The sequence below is a fragment of the Toxotes jaculatrix genome, chromosome 14, assembly GCF_017976425.1.
Source record: "Toxotes jaculatrix isolate fToxJac2 chromosome 14, fToxJac2.pri, whole genome shotgun sequence".
NCBI lineage: Eukaryota > Metazoa > Chordata > Actinopteri > Toxotidae > Toxotes > Toxotes jaculatrix.
In genome coordinates this window covers 15,790,745-15,810,252 of record NC_054407.1, presented here as the reverse complement: position 1 = coordinate 15,810,252, position 19,508 = coordinate 15,790,745, and the positions used below count along the sequence as shown (strand labels likewise).

Genomic DNA, 19,508 nt, shown 5'->3' with positions numbered 1-19,508 from the left:
AGGACACTGCTCTGTCTCATGGGGATACGAAGATAGTGTGCTTTATTTGGTTCTGCCACCGTATAGGTCAGAGGAAGTGTGCAGATTAAAGGCTGAAGGCTTTGTGTTGGCATTAGGTGTATCTGACAGGTCATCTGTCTTCAGCTGAGGAAATGCTTCGCTGTTCCTCAAATTCCTAAATAGTATCATATAATTATCCTAAAAATTGAAGTTCAGGCCATGCTTCACGGCAGAAAAGCTCCCCTCTGTCCTCCTTCATGGTATTCATGAATCATATAAAAATGTAAATCCACTTCGCTGATGCAGTGTAACATTGTTATTTCTCATTTTGCGCTGAAAAGAAAGAAATTGGAACAGGTATCTACCCACACCCATGTTTTATTTTCCAAATGAGTAATCTGCAGGGCCTCTGCATGTGATAGACAGCTCGAATTCTTCTATTAAAAGCTTTCACATGAACAGCACAGGCACATTTGCTTCCCGAGAAACCAGTTATTCAGTGTATTGAAAGGCCAAATTAAATTTTTTTTTTTAAAGTTCTTTCACTTACTTCAGTTTTGCTGCAGATTCTCATAAATGATCATAAAATCCTTCCGCACTTAGTGCTCTTCTCATACAGTGTGCCTTCTCTCTAGCATTTAAATGTCACCTCCCACGACATTGCTGGCATTTGTTGTTTGTTGTGTCTTTATGTATAGAAAGAATACTTTTAAAGCCAATTTTCAGGGAGCTGTTCACCTGTAGTCTGCCAGTTCTTTGTCTGCCATGTCTAATGGCTATTTGATGCCTACTTGGTGTCACTTGGTGTCTTGTGATGAAGCCAATGTGTTTTCAAGGTGAGGAGATATTGTCAAAGCCCTTGAACGTTCCCAGGGCTTTGATTGGCAGGCGTTGTCACAGAAGATGAGAAGCGGTGGGAGTCACACAGCAAAGAGAATCTATTACCTAGAATGGCAAGGCATGCCTTCACAATGTGTCAGTGCAGTCAGCCATCTTGCTCTCTCTGTGTCTGTGGAATAGTCCCTCCTTGGTGCAACGAGGGAACAGCTTTCAACTTTAATTTTTGTGGCTGCCATAAGTAATGTTATTGATGTTTTTTTACTGGGGTTTCTTACAATGATGAATTATCATGTAAAACCAAAAACATTTAAGCATTCATCGGCAGCAGTGTGTTATCTGTTTTATGAGTGCTGACAGTCAACATAAGAAAAAAAAAAACGAACGTAAATGGCACTCTGGCAAAAAAAAAAATAATTTAGCAATAAAGAACTAAAAATTCAGCTGAGCTCTTTCTTGTGGAGTTGTGCTGTTGTGCTGATTTCCTCCATTTCAAAAGCATCTCTTAATACAGAGAGAGACTGTGGGCTCTGTGAGTTGCAGTGAGAGAAGGAAGCTTGTTGTTGATCAGCCAAGCAAATCAGATCTTGATATTTGAAGAGTGGAGTTGTGATTGCTAATCACTGCTGAGTTTTAATTAGGAGACTCATAAGCATTCTGTCATTTCTCTGCAGAGCATAGTCAAGCATTAGATGTACTTAAGAGAACAAATAATTAGTTTTCTTAGTAGTTAGGTCTATGAAAACAAGCACAGGTTTTTTGTACTATAGATTAATGAGTATTTTATCTTAGTACTAGCACTGATTAAAAATATAGCAGCATAATTGTATTTCATGTGAGCTCATGTGCTTTGCACATTATCTTAAATCATATCTTGACCTTATTAAAGGATGAAAAAAGATTTATTTTGAGCACAGCAGCTATGCCTGGACACTTTTTTTGTGCTTATCACTGCAGAAAGCCTAAACTATTTCCATGGAGATGGTGCTATAGATTGGTCTGAACTTATTTTCAATGGGTAGGTTTCTGTCCTGTGCTCCTAAGACCTTTGTTAGGACATTTTAATTACAGCAGAGCTGGGTGTAATTGATCTAGGCTTAGAGGGATTTCACTGTCAATGAGAATGAGCCAGGGCGTTAATACAGCCGAGCAAATGCTTCCACCTCTGTGCTGCAGTCACAGACACACACACACACACACACACACACACACACACACACACACACACACACACACACACACACACACACACACACACACACACACACACACAGACGATGACACTCGCAGACGGCTGGTGGAAACGAGAGATGTGTCTTCTCGTTGACTATCCCTTAATTCAGCGAGGCGGCTTTCTTTTATGTGTAATGGTTAAATCAGCCTTGCAGGGCCGACTGACACAACAGTGCAGACGGGTCTTCTTCTGCCTCCACTTTAACATATCTGTTGCCAGCATTGTTGCCACCTGGAGTGTCCTCTTACGGAGCACTTTCTTCATGGTTCCATGTTGTCACCCACAATCTTTAAATTTTTATAAGGCTGTTAGATAATGCTTCCCGATGAGAGTGAATTATTGATGGTCTTGTTCGTACGAGTGGGACAGGGCAGGCTTTTAACTCTCTGAGCTGCTGGGTCTCTTATCCTGTAACTAAGGGACACCGCACAAACACCCAAAGGAATGATGTACTGGAGGAGGGAAAAAAAAACAGAGGCAGGAGGCTGAAAATAAAATAAAACAAGCATGCATCCTTTACACTACTGTTGGGCTAAGCCACAGCACAAGGGCAGCAGAGAAAAGCATTGCATCTACTGAAGCCTTTTCTCTGTTTTTGAAGCACTGAGACGTAGTGTGGTGGCTGTGTTATTTGTTGCTTATATTTGTTGTTTTATGTGGGACTACACACAGCACTCCGGCTTGGCTTTTTTAATATTTTGTAGAAACAAAAGTTTCAAGTTAGGTGCATCTAGTAGAACAGGGGGCTCAGACAGGGTGATGAAATGTGATGTGGAGCTGTCAGGTGAAGAACAAAATAAGTAGTTTTTTTGTTGCCAGAGTAAACAGCTGAATGAATAAAATGTTTAGTTGATTCATTGATAAATCGACAGAGAAAATTAATCTGAGAGAATAAATTAATTGTTTATGTCCTTTTTTTCACCATCCATTCTCTGGCTTCTAGATGGATTTTCTGATTTTTTTATGTCGTTGTAAACTGAATATCTTTGGGGTTTGGACTGTTCGCTGGACTAATCGAACAACAACACAAGATGTCACATTGGACTCTGGGAACTGGTTGGTCAAGTAATCATAAAAATGATGAACAGGTTGATAGTTAACTGGCTGTATAATCCAGAGCAATCGTGTTTTCTTTTTCTTTTTTTTCAGTTCAACATAGGAAAATCAGTTTTACAGGTTATGTGACGCCTCTGTATCGTTATATCCTTGACCCAAAGCAGAATACACAGTATTTATGAACATTTCTTGGAGAAAGACACGACACAGCCTCAAGTCCAACCCGTTTTTAATCTGTGAAATAGAGGTTTGAGTTGTTCCTTTGACCCTGAATGGCAAACTGTGTAACATGCTGCAGACACAGAATGATTGTCTGTGTCTGTGGCTATTGCACACATAGCTACATTTCAGTAAAATACAACCTTAACTGCTCAATGTACACCCGCACGCCCTGACAACTGTCCTGATTCCTATAGCACGCACTTTCATCATTGTTCCAATTCATTCTCTATGGACTCATATGGCCCTCAAGTTTGCATTACAATGGATCGAGCAGAACAAGCTCATGGAAATAGTGGTAAAGCGTATAATTTGGCATGCTGTATTGTCCTTCAAGCTACATTTTAGGCTCCATTTTAACATTTAGTTAGAGATGTGCACGTTGTTAGCTAAGCTCACTACATTTGATCCTGAAAACTGTTCGTCTTTTGTCAAAATCTCATAGATTCAGTGCGCCGAAGGCATTAAATGTTGCATTTCAAGATTCAACCCATTTTTTAAAAAAATGTATGTAGTATGTTTTTTTAAAGACTATGTTGTGTGATTATGTTGTATTTATGCCCATTCTGACTTGTTACACCTCAGGTTGCATCCTTGAGGAGTCCCTAAGAAAAGTATGCTTTCAGCTTTTTTGTAACAGCAGAGATGAGCCTGTCTGCTATGAAGGAAGAGACATTTCAGGCCCACCAGTAAACCCGCAGTGGTACATCTTTCAAAATGAAAATGAAGTGGTTTACAGCTGAATCAGGGGTAGTAACTCTTAAATAATAACCCTGAGACTGTGTCGGTGAAGACAGGAAGAGAACAAGAAAGTAATTATGTACAAAGAAACAAGAAAAACAAGTCCAGCCAGCTCCCATTTCCCGCTGGAAATGCTGCAGATTGATGCCTGTGTTTTGGTTTCCAAAGGAACAGAGTGGGTGGACAAATTAATAGAAACTGATACAGAGAAAAAAAACGACTTTGAATTGAAAACAAGCACAAAGCCCATCCAGGCCCATCAGCGCGTGTGCATATTAAGTCCATGGCTCATTTCCAACTCAATACAGCCAAATGGTAGAGCTGGGCAATATGGCTAAAAGATATTAGCTTGATATTTTAAGCCGGGGTGAAACGCTGTATCTCTGCAGAAGGATTTTTCTAATCAGCACAGTAATTCAGAATAATCAGCCTTTAATAAATGCTGTTAGATTTGGACCAGCACAGCAGCCAGTTTTTTTAATGGTGTTTTCGATAAATCGAATCACAATTACGAATTCTGAGTCAAAATAATCCAGTCCAAAACTGTCCCCCTATGGTCTGAGCGATTTGTTTTTTGTTTTTTGCAATTATTGCAGCACAAATGTAGAGAACCTACATGAACTTAATACTATTATTTTTTATTATTTTTAATGTTCTGTATTTCCCAAAACACGGGGCACACACACACATACACTGACAAAAACTGCCACTGTTAACATGTCATCAATTACCCATTCCATTATTTTCTCTTTTGCTCTTTTTTTTTTTTTTTTTGAAAGAAAATTTCAGTTGCTTCTGTGGTGAATGGTACTCACTTAAGGGTCAGCTTCAAAAGAGGCTAATCACCATATTTTAACCTGAAATTATGAACAGTTATTGCTTGAATAACTGTGTATTGGCCGCGGGAACCAGAAATAGTTAAAGGTGGCAGTGGAAACATTATGAACACCTGACAACACACTTTAACCTTAGTTCTGGGTATTGTTAATTTGCACCTGATTTTTGGTACTAATGCTCTTTTGTGAAATTTGGAGGGATATAAACCATTTTTAAAGCTGCGCTAATCAATATTTTTACATAACAATGGATCAAACGACGACATCTGTTGTGAAAGGGGTCGTACGTAGTGCTGAAGCCAAATCACCCAAATCTGCGGCTTCCCACAGCAGTACGAAGCTTTTCAGCATCTTTCAGTGCATTGTTTTGGTTTTACGGCCCACAGCTTTACTGTCTAGGTTCATTTTACAGCTCTCTTAGCGTCTTTTTTTGGCTGCGGCAAGGAGATGTATTCAATGAAGAAGCTCTGAAACCCACTGTTCTCTACCCCGCTCAGGATGGATGAGAATCAAAGCTCACTGACACAGATGCACAAAAACCTATGAGGATAACTGGTAAACACAATGAAACTGTGACCTCAGAATCATCACATATTCACACTAACACTGTCAAACATCCTCATCTAAATATCTTATCTTTTACAAAGCAGGTATTGATGATGCAGATGTCCTTAAGAACACTTTTATCGAAGGCCGATTTACAGACAGGCAGTAGGTTACCTGATGTAAAAAATAAAAGACAGAAAGACTGAAGAAATGATATAATGCTAAACATTTCGCACACTTTTTTTCGTGCATCCTGATTGGCTTACCAACAGAGAAAAGCAGCAGACGTCTGCTGTCGACTGTTAAACATGGTGGTGGGTCCATAATAGTATTGGCAGCCATCTCGTGGGACTCATTAGGTCTGACGATTACTCCACACGGTTGTGTAATGGCTGAGGTATATGAGGCAATTTTTACAGGACTACTGTAGCTGCACCCTGTGTTGCAGTGGTTTCATGAATTAAATCAAATTCCTGGTAAGGTTCCCCCTCGTCACCAGATCTAAACATCATTTAACATCCTGGGAAATCCTGCAGAGTGGAGTGTGGAGTCGATTTCCACCTCCTGTAGCTCCCATACAACCAGAGACTTTACATGTGTGAGAAAATTACACTCTTCAAGCCTTTAGATACTGCGGTCCTACCTACCACTTGTTAGAGTCTTGATATTTATATAGGAACAGGTTTTTTTACTCACTATAGCTCTTCCACATTGATCTTTAGAGTGCCATTCCTATATGTTTGGCATAATAAACCCTTTTATTTACGATTTCATATGGTGTTTGTCAGGCATTGTGTGAGCGTGATGTGGAAAGTAGGTACTGAAAAGAATTCAGTACTGTCATGTATTCACTGTAGAGAATTATGGCATAATTTGATAATGTTTTATAATTCGGGGTTATGCAAATCAATGGTTCCAATCAAGTCCTAATTAAAAAACTAACAAAATGAGTTGCGGAACTTTTACATGTGTGAAGAGGTTTGCCTAATTTAATACATAATATTAGAACTAATAATGAATTGACTTAATTTTAGGTAACAATCTTTTTTTTTTCATTATTTGATTTCATGTATTTAGTGTTGTTTTTGATTAATTGGTTAATTGTGTGGTTTAATAAATGATACAAAATAGTGAAAAGTTACCAACAGAATTTCCCAGAGCTCAAGGTGATGTCTTCTTGTAATTTTTTTTTTTGTCCAACCAACAGTCGAAAATCCAAAAATATTGAGTTTATAATGATACGAAACAGAGAAATTCAATAGTTTCTTACATGAGAGAAGCTACTTCAAGGAAATGTTTTGAATAATTGCTTTAAAAATGACTGAAATAATTTATTCAGCATCAGAATATTCTGAGATTATTTTTCTAACAGTCGACTGATCAATAAATTGACTTATTGTTTCAAGTCTAGATTATTTTACACTTGATTTAACCTGAGCTGCCAGTTGAGTCTGTATACTTCGCTAAAATAAATGCAGCTTAATACATTGGCCCAGCAATAAATCGTATTCATGAAGATTATAATGTTTAGTTTTTCTTGAAGGAAGGGTTGATTCACCTCTGTGGTTGTTTTGGAGGCTGTAGCTTGTTGTGCTGTTGAAGTGCTAGCGTACAGATATCAGAAAAAATATTCTTAGTGATAATGATTTCAGCCCCGGTGTAAAGTGATTTGTGCCTGTGTGACTGTGACCTTTGTGTTTTATTGCTTCACACACCAAAGTTGTGCTTACTTTGTTTCACAAATCGTCCCTTGATGATTCTGTGTGCAAGCGTAACACTAAAGTAAGAATTGTGCAGCTATCACACCCTCTCTGAGGGCACATGGTGAATTAATGCATGTCAGTCACTTCAGACACTGAATGAATAGAGACCACACAAACCGTCCACAGTTGGAATACAGCCCATTTGCTGATCGAGTGGAGGTAATGTGAAGCAGACTGGATTTTGGACAGAAAATGTGCTTTAAGTTGAACAAAACTTTAAATTAACTCACTCTGGGACGGAGAAGCTTGGAGGATGGACGTATCAGTGTATGTGAAGGGAGCCACAAAGTTGTCTCTGCTTCAAAACAGTCACTGCACTAAATTGTTTTCTGTTGAAAGAAGCCACATAACGTTAAAAGTATGTTAAAATCAATAGGAAAAAAGAGTGAGCATGAAGTGTCAGGACGTCAGGAGAGACATATAATAGCAGCTTGTTTGGATGATGTAAAGTGTCTTCTTAGAAATTCAAATTCATCTGAGAAAAAAATCTCACTACGTTACACATGACACTTTGATTGGTGACAAAGCAGCTGTGTGGCTGAAATTCAAAGAGACAATAGAGATGCTTATATTACTGACAGATGTGATTTAATTGTAGTTGCTGTTACAGGAGTTTTATCCAAAGCTAATTTGAGTGAACTTATTAAATCTTTAGAAATGATTTAATTTATGTTCATCACTTAATCACTTGGGCTAGAAAATGTCAGAAAAATAATGAAAAATCACGGTTTCTTTGAGCCCACACTGACGTTTTCAAACGGCTTTGATCCAAAAACCAAAGATATCAAGTTTCAGTTTCAGATATTCATGCAAGACGAGGAAAAATCAGCTAATCCTCACATTTTGAAAGTAGAATCAGAATTTACATGCCATTTTTACACGAAAAATGCTTCATCAGTTATCAGTTATAGTTGCTCATTCATTTTCTGTTGATGGACTAATTTATTAATGAACTAATCATTTCAGCTCTACTACGAGGTCTATATCAATGAAAACTAAAGGAGATTTTAAGTGGTGTTGGTGGATTAATAAGGCTGGAATTCACAGCATTTAAAAAAAATTTTTTTATACAAATAACATTCATTTGGAAAGCTTTATAACCAATTTCAAAATAATGTATGATTTTCTGTTATGTTCCTGTTTGATATAAAGAAAGGGAACAGCACCTCAGACTTCATGTGTCCCCCTCACAACTGAAATCAAATCTACGCTCTTGCACACAAGTATTTTGGTTACGCTGTCTACTACTTACTCCCCTCAAGGATTAATGGTGTTTGCTCAATTTGCATATATTTAGTGAAAACTTAGTGCTCTTTGCTTTTGGCAACAAACATCTCACTTTGTCATTGTACCACTATGTCATAAGCCTCATTTGGATAGGATTAGGTTTTTTTTTTCTATGTAATCGAAAATGGAGCATGTCTGTAAATTTTTTCCCCCATCTGAATCTTGCCATGTCAGTAACTTGTGTGGATTTTAGTGCTCGGCCAAATCTGGGACCTACCAAGCCCCAGCTGAAATAACCTCTGATAAACCCTCAGCCGGTGCCATCCAAAATGACAACCTCCGAGATAGTTTGCAAATAATGTGTCATTTCCTTTGGGGAAAGAAGGTCTCCGCAAACTTCTCTGGCTTTCACCCAAAACTGAGATCACTCTGGTCCAGATGCCACATTTCTCCTCCTTTGCTCTTTTGTCATTGTTTAAAGAAGTTGCTGTCAGTTGCGGAAATTGTTTGATTATTATGATACATTTTGGTCGCGATGGGAGCACATGGATGGGGTTCTGTAATGCTGGAGACTGATTACACAGATTCCTCCTCGCCTGCATGTTGTTCATTAACATCACAGATGTTACGTATTAGCAGTTACTTTACGTAAATTTTACTGAAAACTAATGCACTCTGAGTTGGGGGTAGGGGTGGAGGTGGGGGGCTAAAGTGTGTAAAAATACAATTCTCCCCAGAAGGTGTGAATATCAACACATCTCCTGCTGGAAGCGTGTTGAAGGAGTGAATGAATTTGTTTGTGTGTGTGTGTGTGTGTGTGTGTGTGTGTGTGTGTTGTGAGTTTATGTGGGGGTGATGTTGCCAAGCCAATTATGGTTTTTCCCTTGTAAAAAATGCGCTTTAACATTGGAGTGAGCTGGAGGTGAGCAGTGTGTGTGTGGGTGTGTTTGTATGTGTGGATAAAGACCATGCATGGGAGTGCTAGAATTATGCGTGGCGGAGGCGGGAAGTGAGGCTTTCAGTAAATTTATGAAGAGACTGATTGAAAGGAGAAACCTCTCTTTTCTGTGTCAGTGTGGAACTGCTCTCTGCTCCTCTCTGGTGACCCTACTGCTTAACCAACTGCTCTAATGTCAGCCTATTCATTTCAATGCCAAGCAGAAATAGCTTCTGAACTCAAGAGTAGCCTGTAGCTGAATATTAGTGAATGCAACTGAAATCTTAGGCAGTTTCCTCTTACACATTTTTTAAAATTTGTAACTCAGTTTTTTTTATAGAATATATGGCTTCATGTATTAAAGAATACAAAGGCACTGTATATGCGTATCCACAGCAAGCTATTGTTTATAACAAAGTCAGCTGAAATGACTAGTTGGTTAATCATTTGATTGGTGGAAAATTTGTCAACAATTTTGATTATTTACAAGTCGTTTAAATCAGTTCTCAAGAAAAATGCCAAACATGCGCTGTTTGCAGCTTTTCTTACCATGAGCAGTAATTGTGATGAAATAAGTAGCGCACACTGGCTCATATGAACCACTCCAAAGCTACATTTTCCTAAAAATCACAATGTGAAAACACACAGTTCATCCACAAAAGAGACAAAAAAAAATCCACTTCTCGGTCTTTCTTTGATTTTATGAAATCATTCATCAAAGACATGTAAAATGGGTTGTTCAGAATATTGTGTTGCTCTGAAAACTGCTCTTCAGTCTCTTGAAGACATTTGGAAATCTCTGCTGTTTCAGCACGAACAGCTCCACACCAACCATACAACCATCTGCCTTTTTTGTTTTGTAGCACTGCAAAGTCAATATCTTTGGGTTTTGCTCTGTTGCTCGGACAAAACAGGCTATTTTAGGATGTCACCTTAAACTCTGGAAATTGCATTTATCACAGTATTCTGACATTTCATAGACTAAACGATTAATCACTGAATTGTAAAAATAATCAGCAACTTTGCTGCTGACTGAGATAATAATAGTAATGGGTTTTTAGGCAGATTCGATTATTCCTTTGACAAGTGATCTCAACTACAAACCTCTACAGAGACATCCACTTTTATCCTTCTTCTAAGTGTCGGCTCCACCTTGTAGCTTCTTTTGAAGACTACACACCACCATCTCTTCATTTTGCTTGACGCTAACCTGATTGGTCAGCCCGGGTCTTCTTTGTTCTCTCCATTTAACTAAGCTTCTATGCTCACCCTTCTCTGTTTCACTATGTCCGTTTGCCCGCTGGCTTTCTATCTTATCTACTGCCTCAATCATTTGGCCAAGAGCCGCTGAACACACCAGTTGCTGTGTGCTCTCAACAAAATAGTGAAGCATTGCGTCTTTCAGGGGTTTACTGTTTGGGCTTTTTGAGCTGCACTGAAGAAAATTTCAACTTAAAAGCAAGTTTTTTTTTCTCCTCAAAGGTCTCCTTTTAATCTAGATCCATTTATCCCAAAAAGAAAACAAGACATAAAAGCTGCAGTTGAGGTGCCTTGAATTTGACTTTTGAGTATTTAAATGTTACATGACCTCATTCTAACCTGGGCCTAAATAGAAGATTTTGGAAGAAGTTCTGCGATCTATTAACCATATTAAAAAAAACACCTGTTGACATATAAATTATTTGTAGGCATTGAGTCAAGCAGTAATTATGATGGAATAAGTAGCACACACTGCCTTATGGGAGCTAATCCAAAGCTACAGTTTTCTAAAAATCACAGTGCGACGACAGAAAATCCCCCAAACATTCCAGCAAAATACAGCTGATCGATTAGCTGATTTAATCAGTTGACAGAAAATTAATCATCAGCTATTTTGATAATCAGTTGTTCCAGTTGTTTTTAAAGCAAAAAAGCCAAAAACTCACTGGTTACCGCCTACGCTCTGGTTCCAAATGGGAATATTTACTGTTTTTCTCAGTACGCTTTGAAGATAAACTTAATTTCTTTGGGTGTTGGACATTTGAAGATGCGACCTGTGACTTGGGGAAAAAAATCTATTGAAAATAATCAGTAGATTAATCATTAGTTGCATCCCTAGAGCAAACAATGCAACATAGAGTACATGCAAAGTAAAACACTGCAGGCTTTGTTTTGGGATTGTGTTGCTCTTAAATTTACAACTGCTTCTGCTTCTAGTCAAGACATGTCTAGATAAATCAATACAATGTCCAAAAATAGTGTAAAATGTCCATGACAAGCTTAAATGTATGTATTATCCCCATCCCCAAACTTAAATTTATGTATTAAGATATCTCATGTGTCCAACCAACAGTCCAACACCCAAAAATATAAATTTTACTATCACTGAAGACAAAGAAAACTGGAAAATATTCACATTTGAACATTTGAGAAGCTTGAAAGAGTAAAATTTTGGCATTTTTTCCTTTAAAAAAAAGATGTAATTTTCAGCTGACCGTCTAATAGTTTCAACTATCAAGACATTTGAAAAATCTTTATTGTTTCAGCGTGTGCAGCTGTAAACCACAGTTTACAAGCTCTTTGTCTTAGTAGTCGTAAATCTTATCAGCTCTGTGTTGATAAAACGCTCTCCACAGACTGCGCTCGGTGTCGGCCCATCTCCGTTTCTGGCAGTTGATGGCAACTTCTCTACATCACTGGTGGAGCCAAGGAAATGACATCATGTCCCTGCAGGGTTTGAAAGTGCAGCCCTGACAGGACTGTCATGACAAAAGGGTTCCTTGGGAACATCAGGGTGCACCAAGTACAAAAAAAAGTGTCTAGAGGCTGTGTTTTCTTAGTTCTTGTAGTTCCTGTCTCCCACTTCTTGCCCATCAACCATTTTCTGATGTTTGAAATTCCCCTCTCACATGTGTGTCTTTTTTTGTCCTGAATGTAGGGCATGGGGGCGGGGCAGAAAGTTCTCCAAATTAGTAGTTATTCAAAGAGTGGAAGACGAATCATTGTGTTGGCAAGATCCAGCTGAACAGAGCCAGATCTCTATTTCACTTGTAGGTTTTCAGCTTACACTTGGACTTGCGCATTAGTTTTGTTCCAGTCTTACTTGATATGTATGTATTCACTCTTTATCTCTCTCTTCTCGGCGTTGACAATTGAAAATAAATTAACATTCCTGGGCTTTATTTTTGTCTTCTCTAAGCCTGTGGAGAAAACTTGGAGGCGAACCCAGGAGGTCAGGCCATACTCACAGGCTGTCAATCCTCTGCTGTGACCCCACCGCCCCCTTCTTTCTCCCCCTTCCATTCTTCTCCTCCTCTGCTCTCCCTCTCCCATCCATTTAGTCCCACCCGGCTTACAAACTCCCAAACTCCCCCCTTCTCTCACTCTCTCTTTCACTGGACTCCTCTCCAGCTTGAGTGAGGCAGACACAAGCTTTGTCAAAGGAGCCTCACATTCATTCAGCCGGCTGTTGCACTCAGCCTTGTATTTCATGTTAAGACATGTGGGCTGTCTCCTTCTATCCATTTGTTTTAATTATGTTTTAATTGCTTGCCGTCCTCTTTTAAATGCTTGCTTATTATTTCTATCAGGCTGATGTGAAAAATTTGCTGTGGACTGTGATTTTCTCCATTATCTTAACCGATGATAGATTTCTCTCCTTGGGTTTCCACTGTGTATGCACAGGAGACAAAAGAAAAACAGATGTCGTGAATGTTTGCGCATCATTTTTCATTTCATTGGTGGATTTTTTTTTTGTCTTGTTTCCAGAGAGATATACTGTTAATAGAAAGAGAAAACCTGAGGGAACATATATTTATGTATACTTATTTTAGGAAGAGGAACTCAAGACACATACGTAAATGAGTAACTTTTAATTAGCTATTGGTTTTCTGGTGCATATTACTTGTTTGAGCTCATTAGATGTAGTGTAGATGTTGACAGTTAGTCATAACTGTGCACCTTTTTTTTTTACACATCTGCCTCAGTGGAACATGATGGTCATTATGTGAAAATCATTGGCCGACTAACAAGTAACCTCAATTCCCAGGCTTCAGGGGGAAGGGTTGCGGGGGGGCGGCTCAGTGTAGATAATTCTCAACACAATCTCTGATGAGTTAACGTTGCCTCACTTACCTCTTCAAATAATTTTCTGCTTGAGAACATCTTAGCCCCCCCCACACAACCGTCGCCCCTCTGTCCCCTGATGTGAAATTATGATTCATCTGTCAGTACTTGTGTGTAGCATCTTAATGTTAATCGCCTAATCCTTTTATCTCAAGTCCGAACCAATTCAGTTCAGAAATCCCACCAAACAAAACAGTGTTTTTAGGAAGATGAGCATGGCTGTGTCCTCCGCTAGCTTAGCAGAGAAAGGAGACATGTTACTCAGCGGGGCGACGGCTGATCAGGAGAAAATACCCCGGGGTGGTGAGGGCAAGACTTCTTCCATGAGGCCTGGCAGGCTCTCGACCCCTGGTGTCTGGAGGGGCTGAGCGGCTCAGAGGGCCCAGCAGGCCCGAGGGGCCGGGGCATGTCCCCCCAACAGTTTCCAATCTCCTCCTGTCAACCACCATTATGGTTACCCCATGGCCCCAGGCCTCATATTTGGGGATGATAAATGGCTGAGGAAGAAGTCACGTGTGTCCCCTGGAGATTTGGTGCTATGCCCAATATTGAACCGGTGGCAGTCTTGTTAGAAGACTTGAATGTATGAGCAGCCTCAGTAGATACTACCCTTGAAGGAGAGCAAGTACCCTCCAGTTCTGTCTTATCTGATCTGGTTCGGCGCCACTGGCAGATAAGCAACTAGAAGACAAATAAAACCCCAATTCCTATAAAACCACCCAAGTTTAACTGATAAATTATAAGTTAGCTGCATGTGTGTTTCCTTGGCACAGACTGTGCTGCGCAACTACTCGACCAGGGTGACCTCAAATGAAAATAAATACTCTCAGGCTGCGTCAGGCTAGGCGGAGATCCAGTCGGCTTTTATTCAACCGTTATGCCCCAACCAGGCATTGGTCATGTATAGAATGAATCCAATAGCGACTTGAATTATTACTCAGCATGCTAATGTGCAAGCTTCACATGTTTTGTGGGTTTTCATGTTGCCAAAAATATCCAAGCACATTAGTGAGGCCAGGAGAGCGATCAGAGCTGACTGCTCTGCTGCTTAAATTTAGGTTCATTATAAAATAATCAGGGTGGTTGACGGGTGGCTCGGGAGGAGCGGCATTCAGAAATGGGAAACATTCACTCTCCTCTGCATAGCGACGGCTACCAAGTCTGATACTGTGTATCATGTGAATACATATATGTGTGTGTGTGTGTGTGTGTGCATTGGAGAGATGCTGAATGGCAACCACAAGGGAATAAACAAGGTACAATATGTGTGGGTGTGTGAATGCTTTCTTTGCATGTGTGTCCACGTCGGCAGGAGTGTGCATGTCCTTGGCTATATGTTTGTGCAGGCATGCATACGAGAGTCTATATTTGTGTATGTTTGTGTGTGGCATTTCACATATGACACATCACATCCCTCCTCGGTGTTTGACTTTGGTAAGCAGCTTATCTGTCTGCTGTGGTAGTCTGTCTCAGGCTCTAACCTTTTGCTGCTTTTGCAGACAAAGGACTGTTTTTGCCACCCCTTGATAAGGATGGAGACAAAAGTAGCTCACAAAGCAGTCGTGTCTCTAATGGCGTCCTGTGTGAACGTGTTGCCGGAGCGACAAGCTTTCTCCCGCGGGGATCTGGGAGTAAATGGGGAAGGTGGAACAGGGAAGAGTGGGAGAACGAGACAGTGTAAACATTCAGTTGTAACACGCCGCAGAGTGCTGAATAAGTGCCGAGCACCAGGCATGCTATCTGCTTTGTTTGTTGGTGCCCTCATAAACATTTGAGAACAAAGTTTTAATATTTTTGCGGGAAAAAAAATGCTTTTGTTTGCAAAGCTAAACAGCAGCCAGGAGTTTTGTTTTCATGTTGTTCAGATTTACATGACTTCTTTTATTGTAGTGTGGAAGCCAGAAGAAAAAAAAATGAACCAACAATAGCAAAACTCAGGCTGTGCTGATGCTAATGGTGATCATCTATTTCCTCCATTTTTACCATAGACTTTATATTTTCTCTCTTTCTTCCAGATGAGAAGATGACTGGTGATGCTTCTCCAAGAACTACTGATCGCTGACATCGCTCCAGCTTTCCGTGCTCCCGCTGCAAGACATTGAACGACTATTATTAGCCATCGGGCTCCTGGATTGTTTGCACAGAGCGCACCATGGCCTCTGCACTGTGGAGGTGTCCGGTGTTTCGCGGCCTCTTGCTCCTTGTTGTTTGCTTTCACTGTTCACAAGGTGAGTTACTATGGAGTTGCGTGGCAGAAAAGTAGTTTTAATGTGATTTTGGTCAGCCTTTCAAGAAGCCACTTATTATTCAGCTTATAGATGTGTTGAATTTATTAGCACACATTGTTGTGGCCACACAAAGTAAGTGAAGAGCTGTTATGTAGCAAGGTTACCGAGTTCTTCCTCAGTGGTTTTACCCTTGGAGTTTGAAAAAGGTATTTCAAACACTTTGTACTGAACTCATTGAATATTTCTGGCAAACCATGGACACTTTCACTGTCACATCTCTTCACTTTGGGAGCAATACTCAAACAATGTGTCAGAGTCCTTCCTCTAAAAGATCATAACAGTGCCTTTTCCGCACAATGAGTTTTATAACAGATTGTGGGGTGGGGTGGACTTTGAAGCACTGGAGCCACAGAAAATATATGCATTTTTTATTTGCACCTAAATCTGATCCTTCTGATCAGCCAGGATATCTGAGACCATCAAAAGCAGGGCACCAGACTCAGTGCCAGAGTGAGGAAGTGGGAAAAAATGTGTCACTGCATTTGTCTGCAGTGACATCCCAAGGCTCTTTCTTGGTTCCTTCCCTCACTTTTGATTAGTACATTTGGCTATAATTACAAGTATTGTCACAAAACACTCCTGTCTGTTAAATGCCTATCAAAACGACTGATGTTGGTATGTCTGCTTAATGATAATCATTAAATTTTTCCCCCCGTTTCAGTCCCATTGTACCAGGGAAACAAAGTAACCCAAAATCACATGCTTGTGTGCCAAGAATTGATTACAGATAGATGTTGAAGCACATTATTTTGGGGTGAGGAGGTTCCTTTTCAGTTTGGATTTTGCCTCTTTTCTCTCTCTTGCTGTTTTGTTCTGTGATAGATTTCTCCTCCAGTTTTATTTTAGTTCTGGCTGCAGTGTACAATTTGTTAACAAAGACAGATTGCCATGGAGCCGGCTATCCCGGCATTCTTTCAAGCAGAGATGCATTTTTTGTAGATTAGCAATTTTAGATAATATGGAAGAGTCTTACTGGGGCATTTGAAGAATAACCCTCTGATTTGGCCTGGCTTAGAAACCGAGTTGAATAGTCTTGTTGAATTTCTTAAATACTGCTTTGGTATGCAGAAAGTCCAGGTTTTGGGTTTCAGTTGATGTGAGGGCTCTCAGGCTTAAGAATGCATATTTGCCCATCCATCAATAAAGGAATGTGTGTGTGTGTGTGTGTGTGTGTGTGTGTGTGTGTTTGTGTGTGTGTGTCTGTGTCTGTATGTCTGTGTGTCTGTGTGTGTGGTGGGGGGGGTCAGTCTGAAAACAATATCTGGTTCTATCCACATGCCACTCACCTTCAGCCTGTCCGGCCCTAAGGGCCTGCGTCCCAGCGCTCTTAAGATCTACGTTTCCATCCCTGCAACGTAAGCGCTACTTGATAATTACCTTCTGTCTCTCACCAGGGGAGAGCGTAATCAGGTTATCGTTTTCACCGAAAACATTCCTTACTCTTTGAAATGCTCATTGACATACCTGAAAAGAAAGTAATTTTTTTTCTCTCCTGGTATTGACTTTTCAGGTCCGTGGGAAAGGGTCTTAGTTATGACAAACTTAATCAATTTGTGCAAAATCAAATGGCATTGACTGCTACCAGGGAAGTCAGGCACATGTTATTTTATTTTAATTCTAGTGCAGTATATATGTGTGTTTATTATTTGTTTATTTATTTACAGTTCATTGAGAAAGTATTTTCTATGTTTTATAATATAGCAGCCTTATCCCCTCAATACCCCATAAATACCCCCAGAAAAAGTGAAAACAGAATTGTGGCTTGTGTGTTTTATTAAAACTATTTTTACAACACACAGACACAGTTAGGCTAGCTGCTGAACGTAGGTAAGCATATAGCAGCAAACCAGCCACATATTTTCCTCAGGAGTTGGGAGAGACCAAAATCGGAGCTAAAAGGAGAATGAATGTTGCACTTAGATTTGCCAGGTGGCCAGACACGTCTTCAAATGAATGATAATGTTTCTTAATAACTGCTTGATGTGTAAATAAGCATAGATGGCCAAAAAATCAGTTATTTCAGGTCTAAATAAAGTTTTTATTTTTCCATAGTGCCATGAGCAGCTGCAGTCAGACTTCCTGCTGCACATGGTGCAAGTAGTTCTCCACAAAACAGCACTGTGCAGTAACGTTGGATAAGTTGGAGGAGTTGGAGACTCAAAAATGAAGTTTCCTTGTTTTGTAGATGTATTTTTGTTAATGAACATTCGCAGTTTGCAGTTGCATCAGTAACAAATTATATTGTGTTTTCTGTGACTGCTTCATAATAAGAGTCTCCCTGTATATCATCATCGTATCATCAGTTTAGCACTTTTAATGGAAGGCAGCAGGAGTATAAGATTTGGTTTGCATTATAATGTCTGGCACGACTGTGGGAGAATGAACAGTAACCAGTGAGATAAAATTAAAAACAGTAACGCTAGATTACATGTATGCATCATTTCCTGTGAATCCCTTGTGTGTAGGAAGGCAATTTAAATCCTGCACTCTAATGGCAGACTCTGCCACTAACAATAAAAACTACAACATAAAGAAGTAATTAGTTGATTTAAGTACGCTGAACTGACTATCACAGAAAAAAAATGAAGACTATAAATAGTATCAAAAGGGGGCTTAATTGCATGAACATTTTAAGGATTATAATTGTGAATAACGACATTTTTTAAAAATCTTTTTAATTTGTTTAATTGGTACAAAGAAGCAGAGAAAATATCACATTGGCACTTTTCTAAATTCTACATATACTTTATGCTCTTAGTTGTTCTCATTATTTGTACTCCATTTCCTCCACATCCTCGTGCCATTATATAACAGATCTATAAAATGACGCTCCTGCTAGAATAAACTAGGTCATGCAGGTATCAGATTTGTTTTAGATGTCTCAGACGGCCTCGTCTGCAGATATGAGAGAGGACAACCGGATTCAATGGCAGCGGCCACAAAGGCGGGGCAAGTGCACATGCACATACCTGCTGTGACTCAATGAGAGCTGTTATCTGAGTCTTTAAAGTGAAGAAAGTCAGATTTAGGGGGGATTATATCATGCAGTCAGTGTCAACACTTTTAGTTGGCTGTTGGCTGTTGTGTTAAAATGCCAAAAGGATAGCAGGCACCTTGTTCTTCATATCTAAATACCGCACAAAAGAGAAATGTCGTTTGTGTTTGATAGCTGTGTCATATCCGCAGAGAGGGGGATCAGAGTAAAGAGGCTGTGTTTGTGTAGGTCCTACCAAGTGTTTCACTGCGGACAGAGTGTGTGACACAAGGATCACGTGTGAAGAAAATGCAAAAAGCAGAAAAAGATTTTCTGAAAAGATTTTCCAGTCTGTTTTTTCTCTTGGTTTTGAGAACTCCTGCTGCTCTGGAATCACTCTGTAGGTTTCTCTCTAAGGGAGATTTCAGTTTTTTTGATTGTGAAATATTCCATGCTTGAACATACCAGCATGCTTGTGTTTCTCCCCAAAAGGTTGTAAAGGTTAACAATACGTCTCAGCACAACATTTGTCTCAAGCAGTGCCATACATTGTGCTGATGGAAGACTCTCCCTCGTGCCACACTGGTATTTCCAGTCCTGGGGTTGACTGAATGGGGGAAGCTATTGTGCTCTAACTCCTCTCTGGCCCCGGGCCATACACATCCAGTCTGTCATCCATTGATATGCTTGGCTTGCCATTTTATAATTCATATTGAATGCTGCGGGTCCATGGCAGGGCGATCATG

General features: G+C 39.8%; 1 protein-coding gene across 3 annotated transcripts in view; it reads left to right on the top strand.

The window, feature by feature from the left end:
- The window catches only part of LOC121192950 (adhesion G protein-coupled receptor L2-like), an 82,835-nt gene that overhangs the window by 4,787 nt on the left and 58,540 nt on the right, over positions 1-19,508 (top strand). For all 3 annotated transcript variants that reach the window (XM_041054994.1, XM_041054993.1, XM_041054995.1), the window contains exon 2: positions 15,516-15,728. In XM_041054994.1, coding sequence (XP_040910928.1) covers positions 15,653-15,728 — 76 coding nt within the window. In that variant the 5' untranslated portion in view covers positions 15,516-15,652. The remainder of the gene's footprint in view (positions 1-15,515; positions 15,729-19,508) is intronic.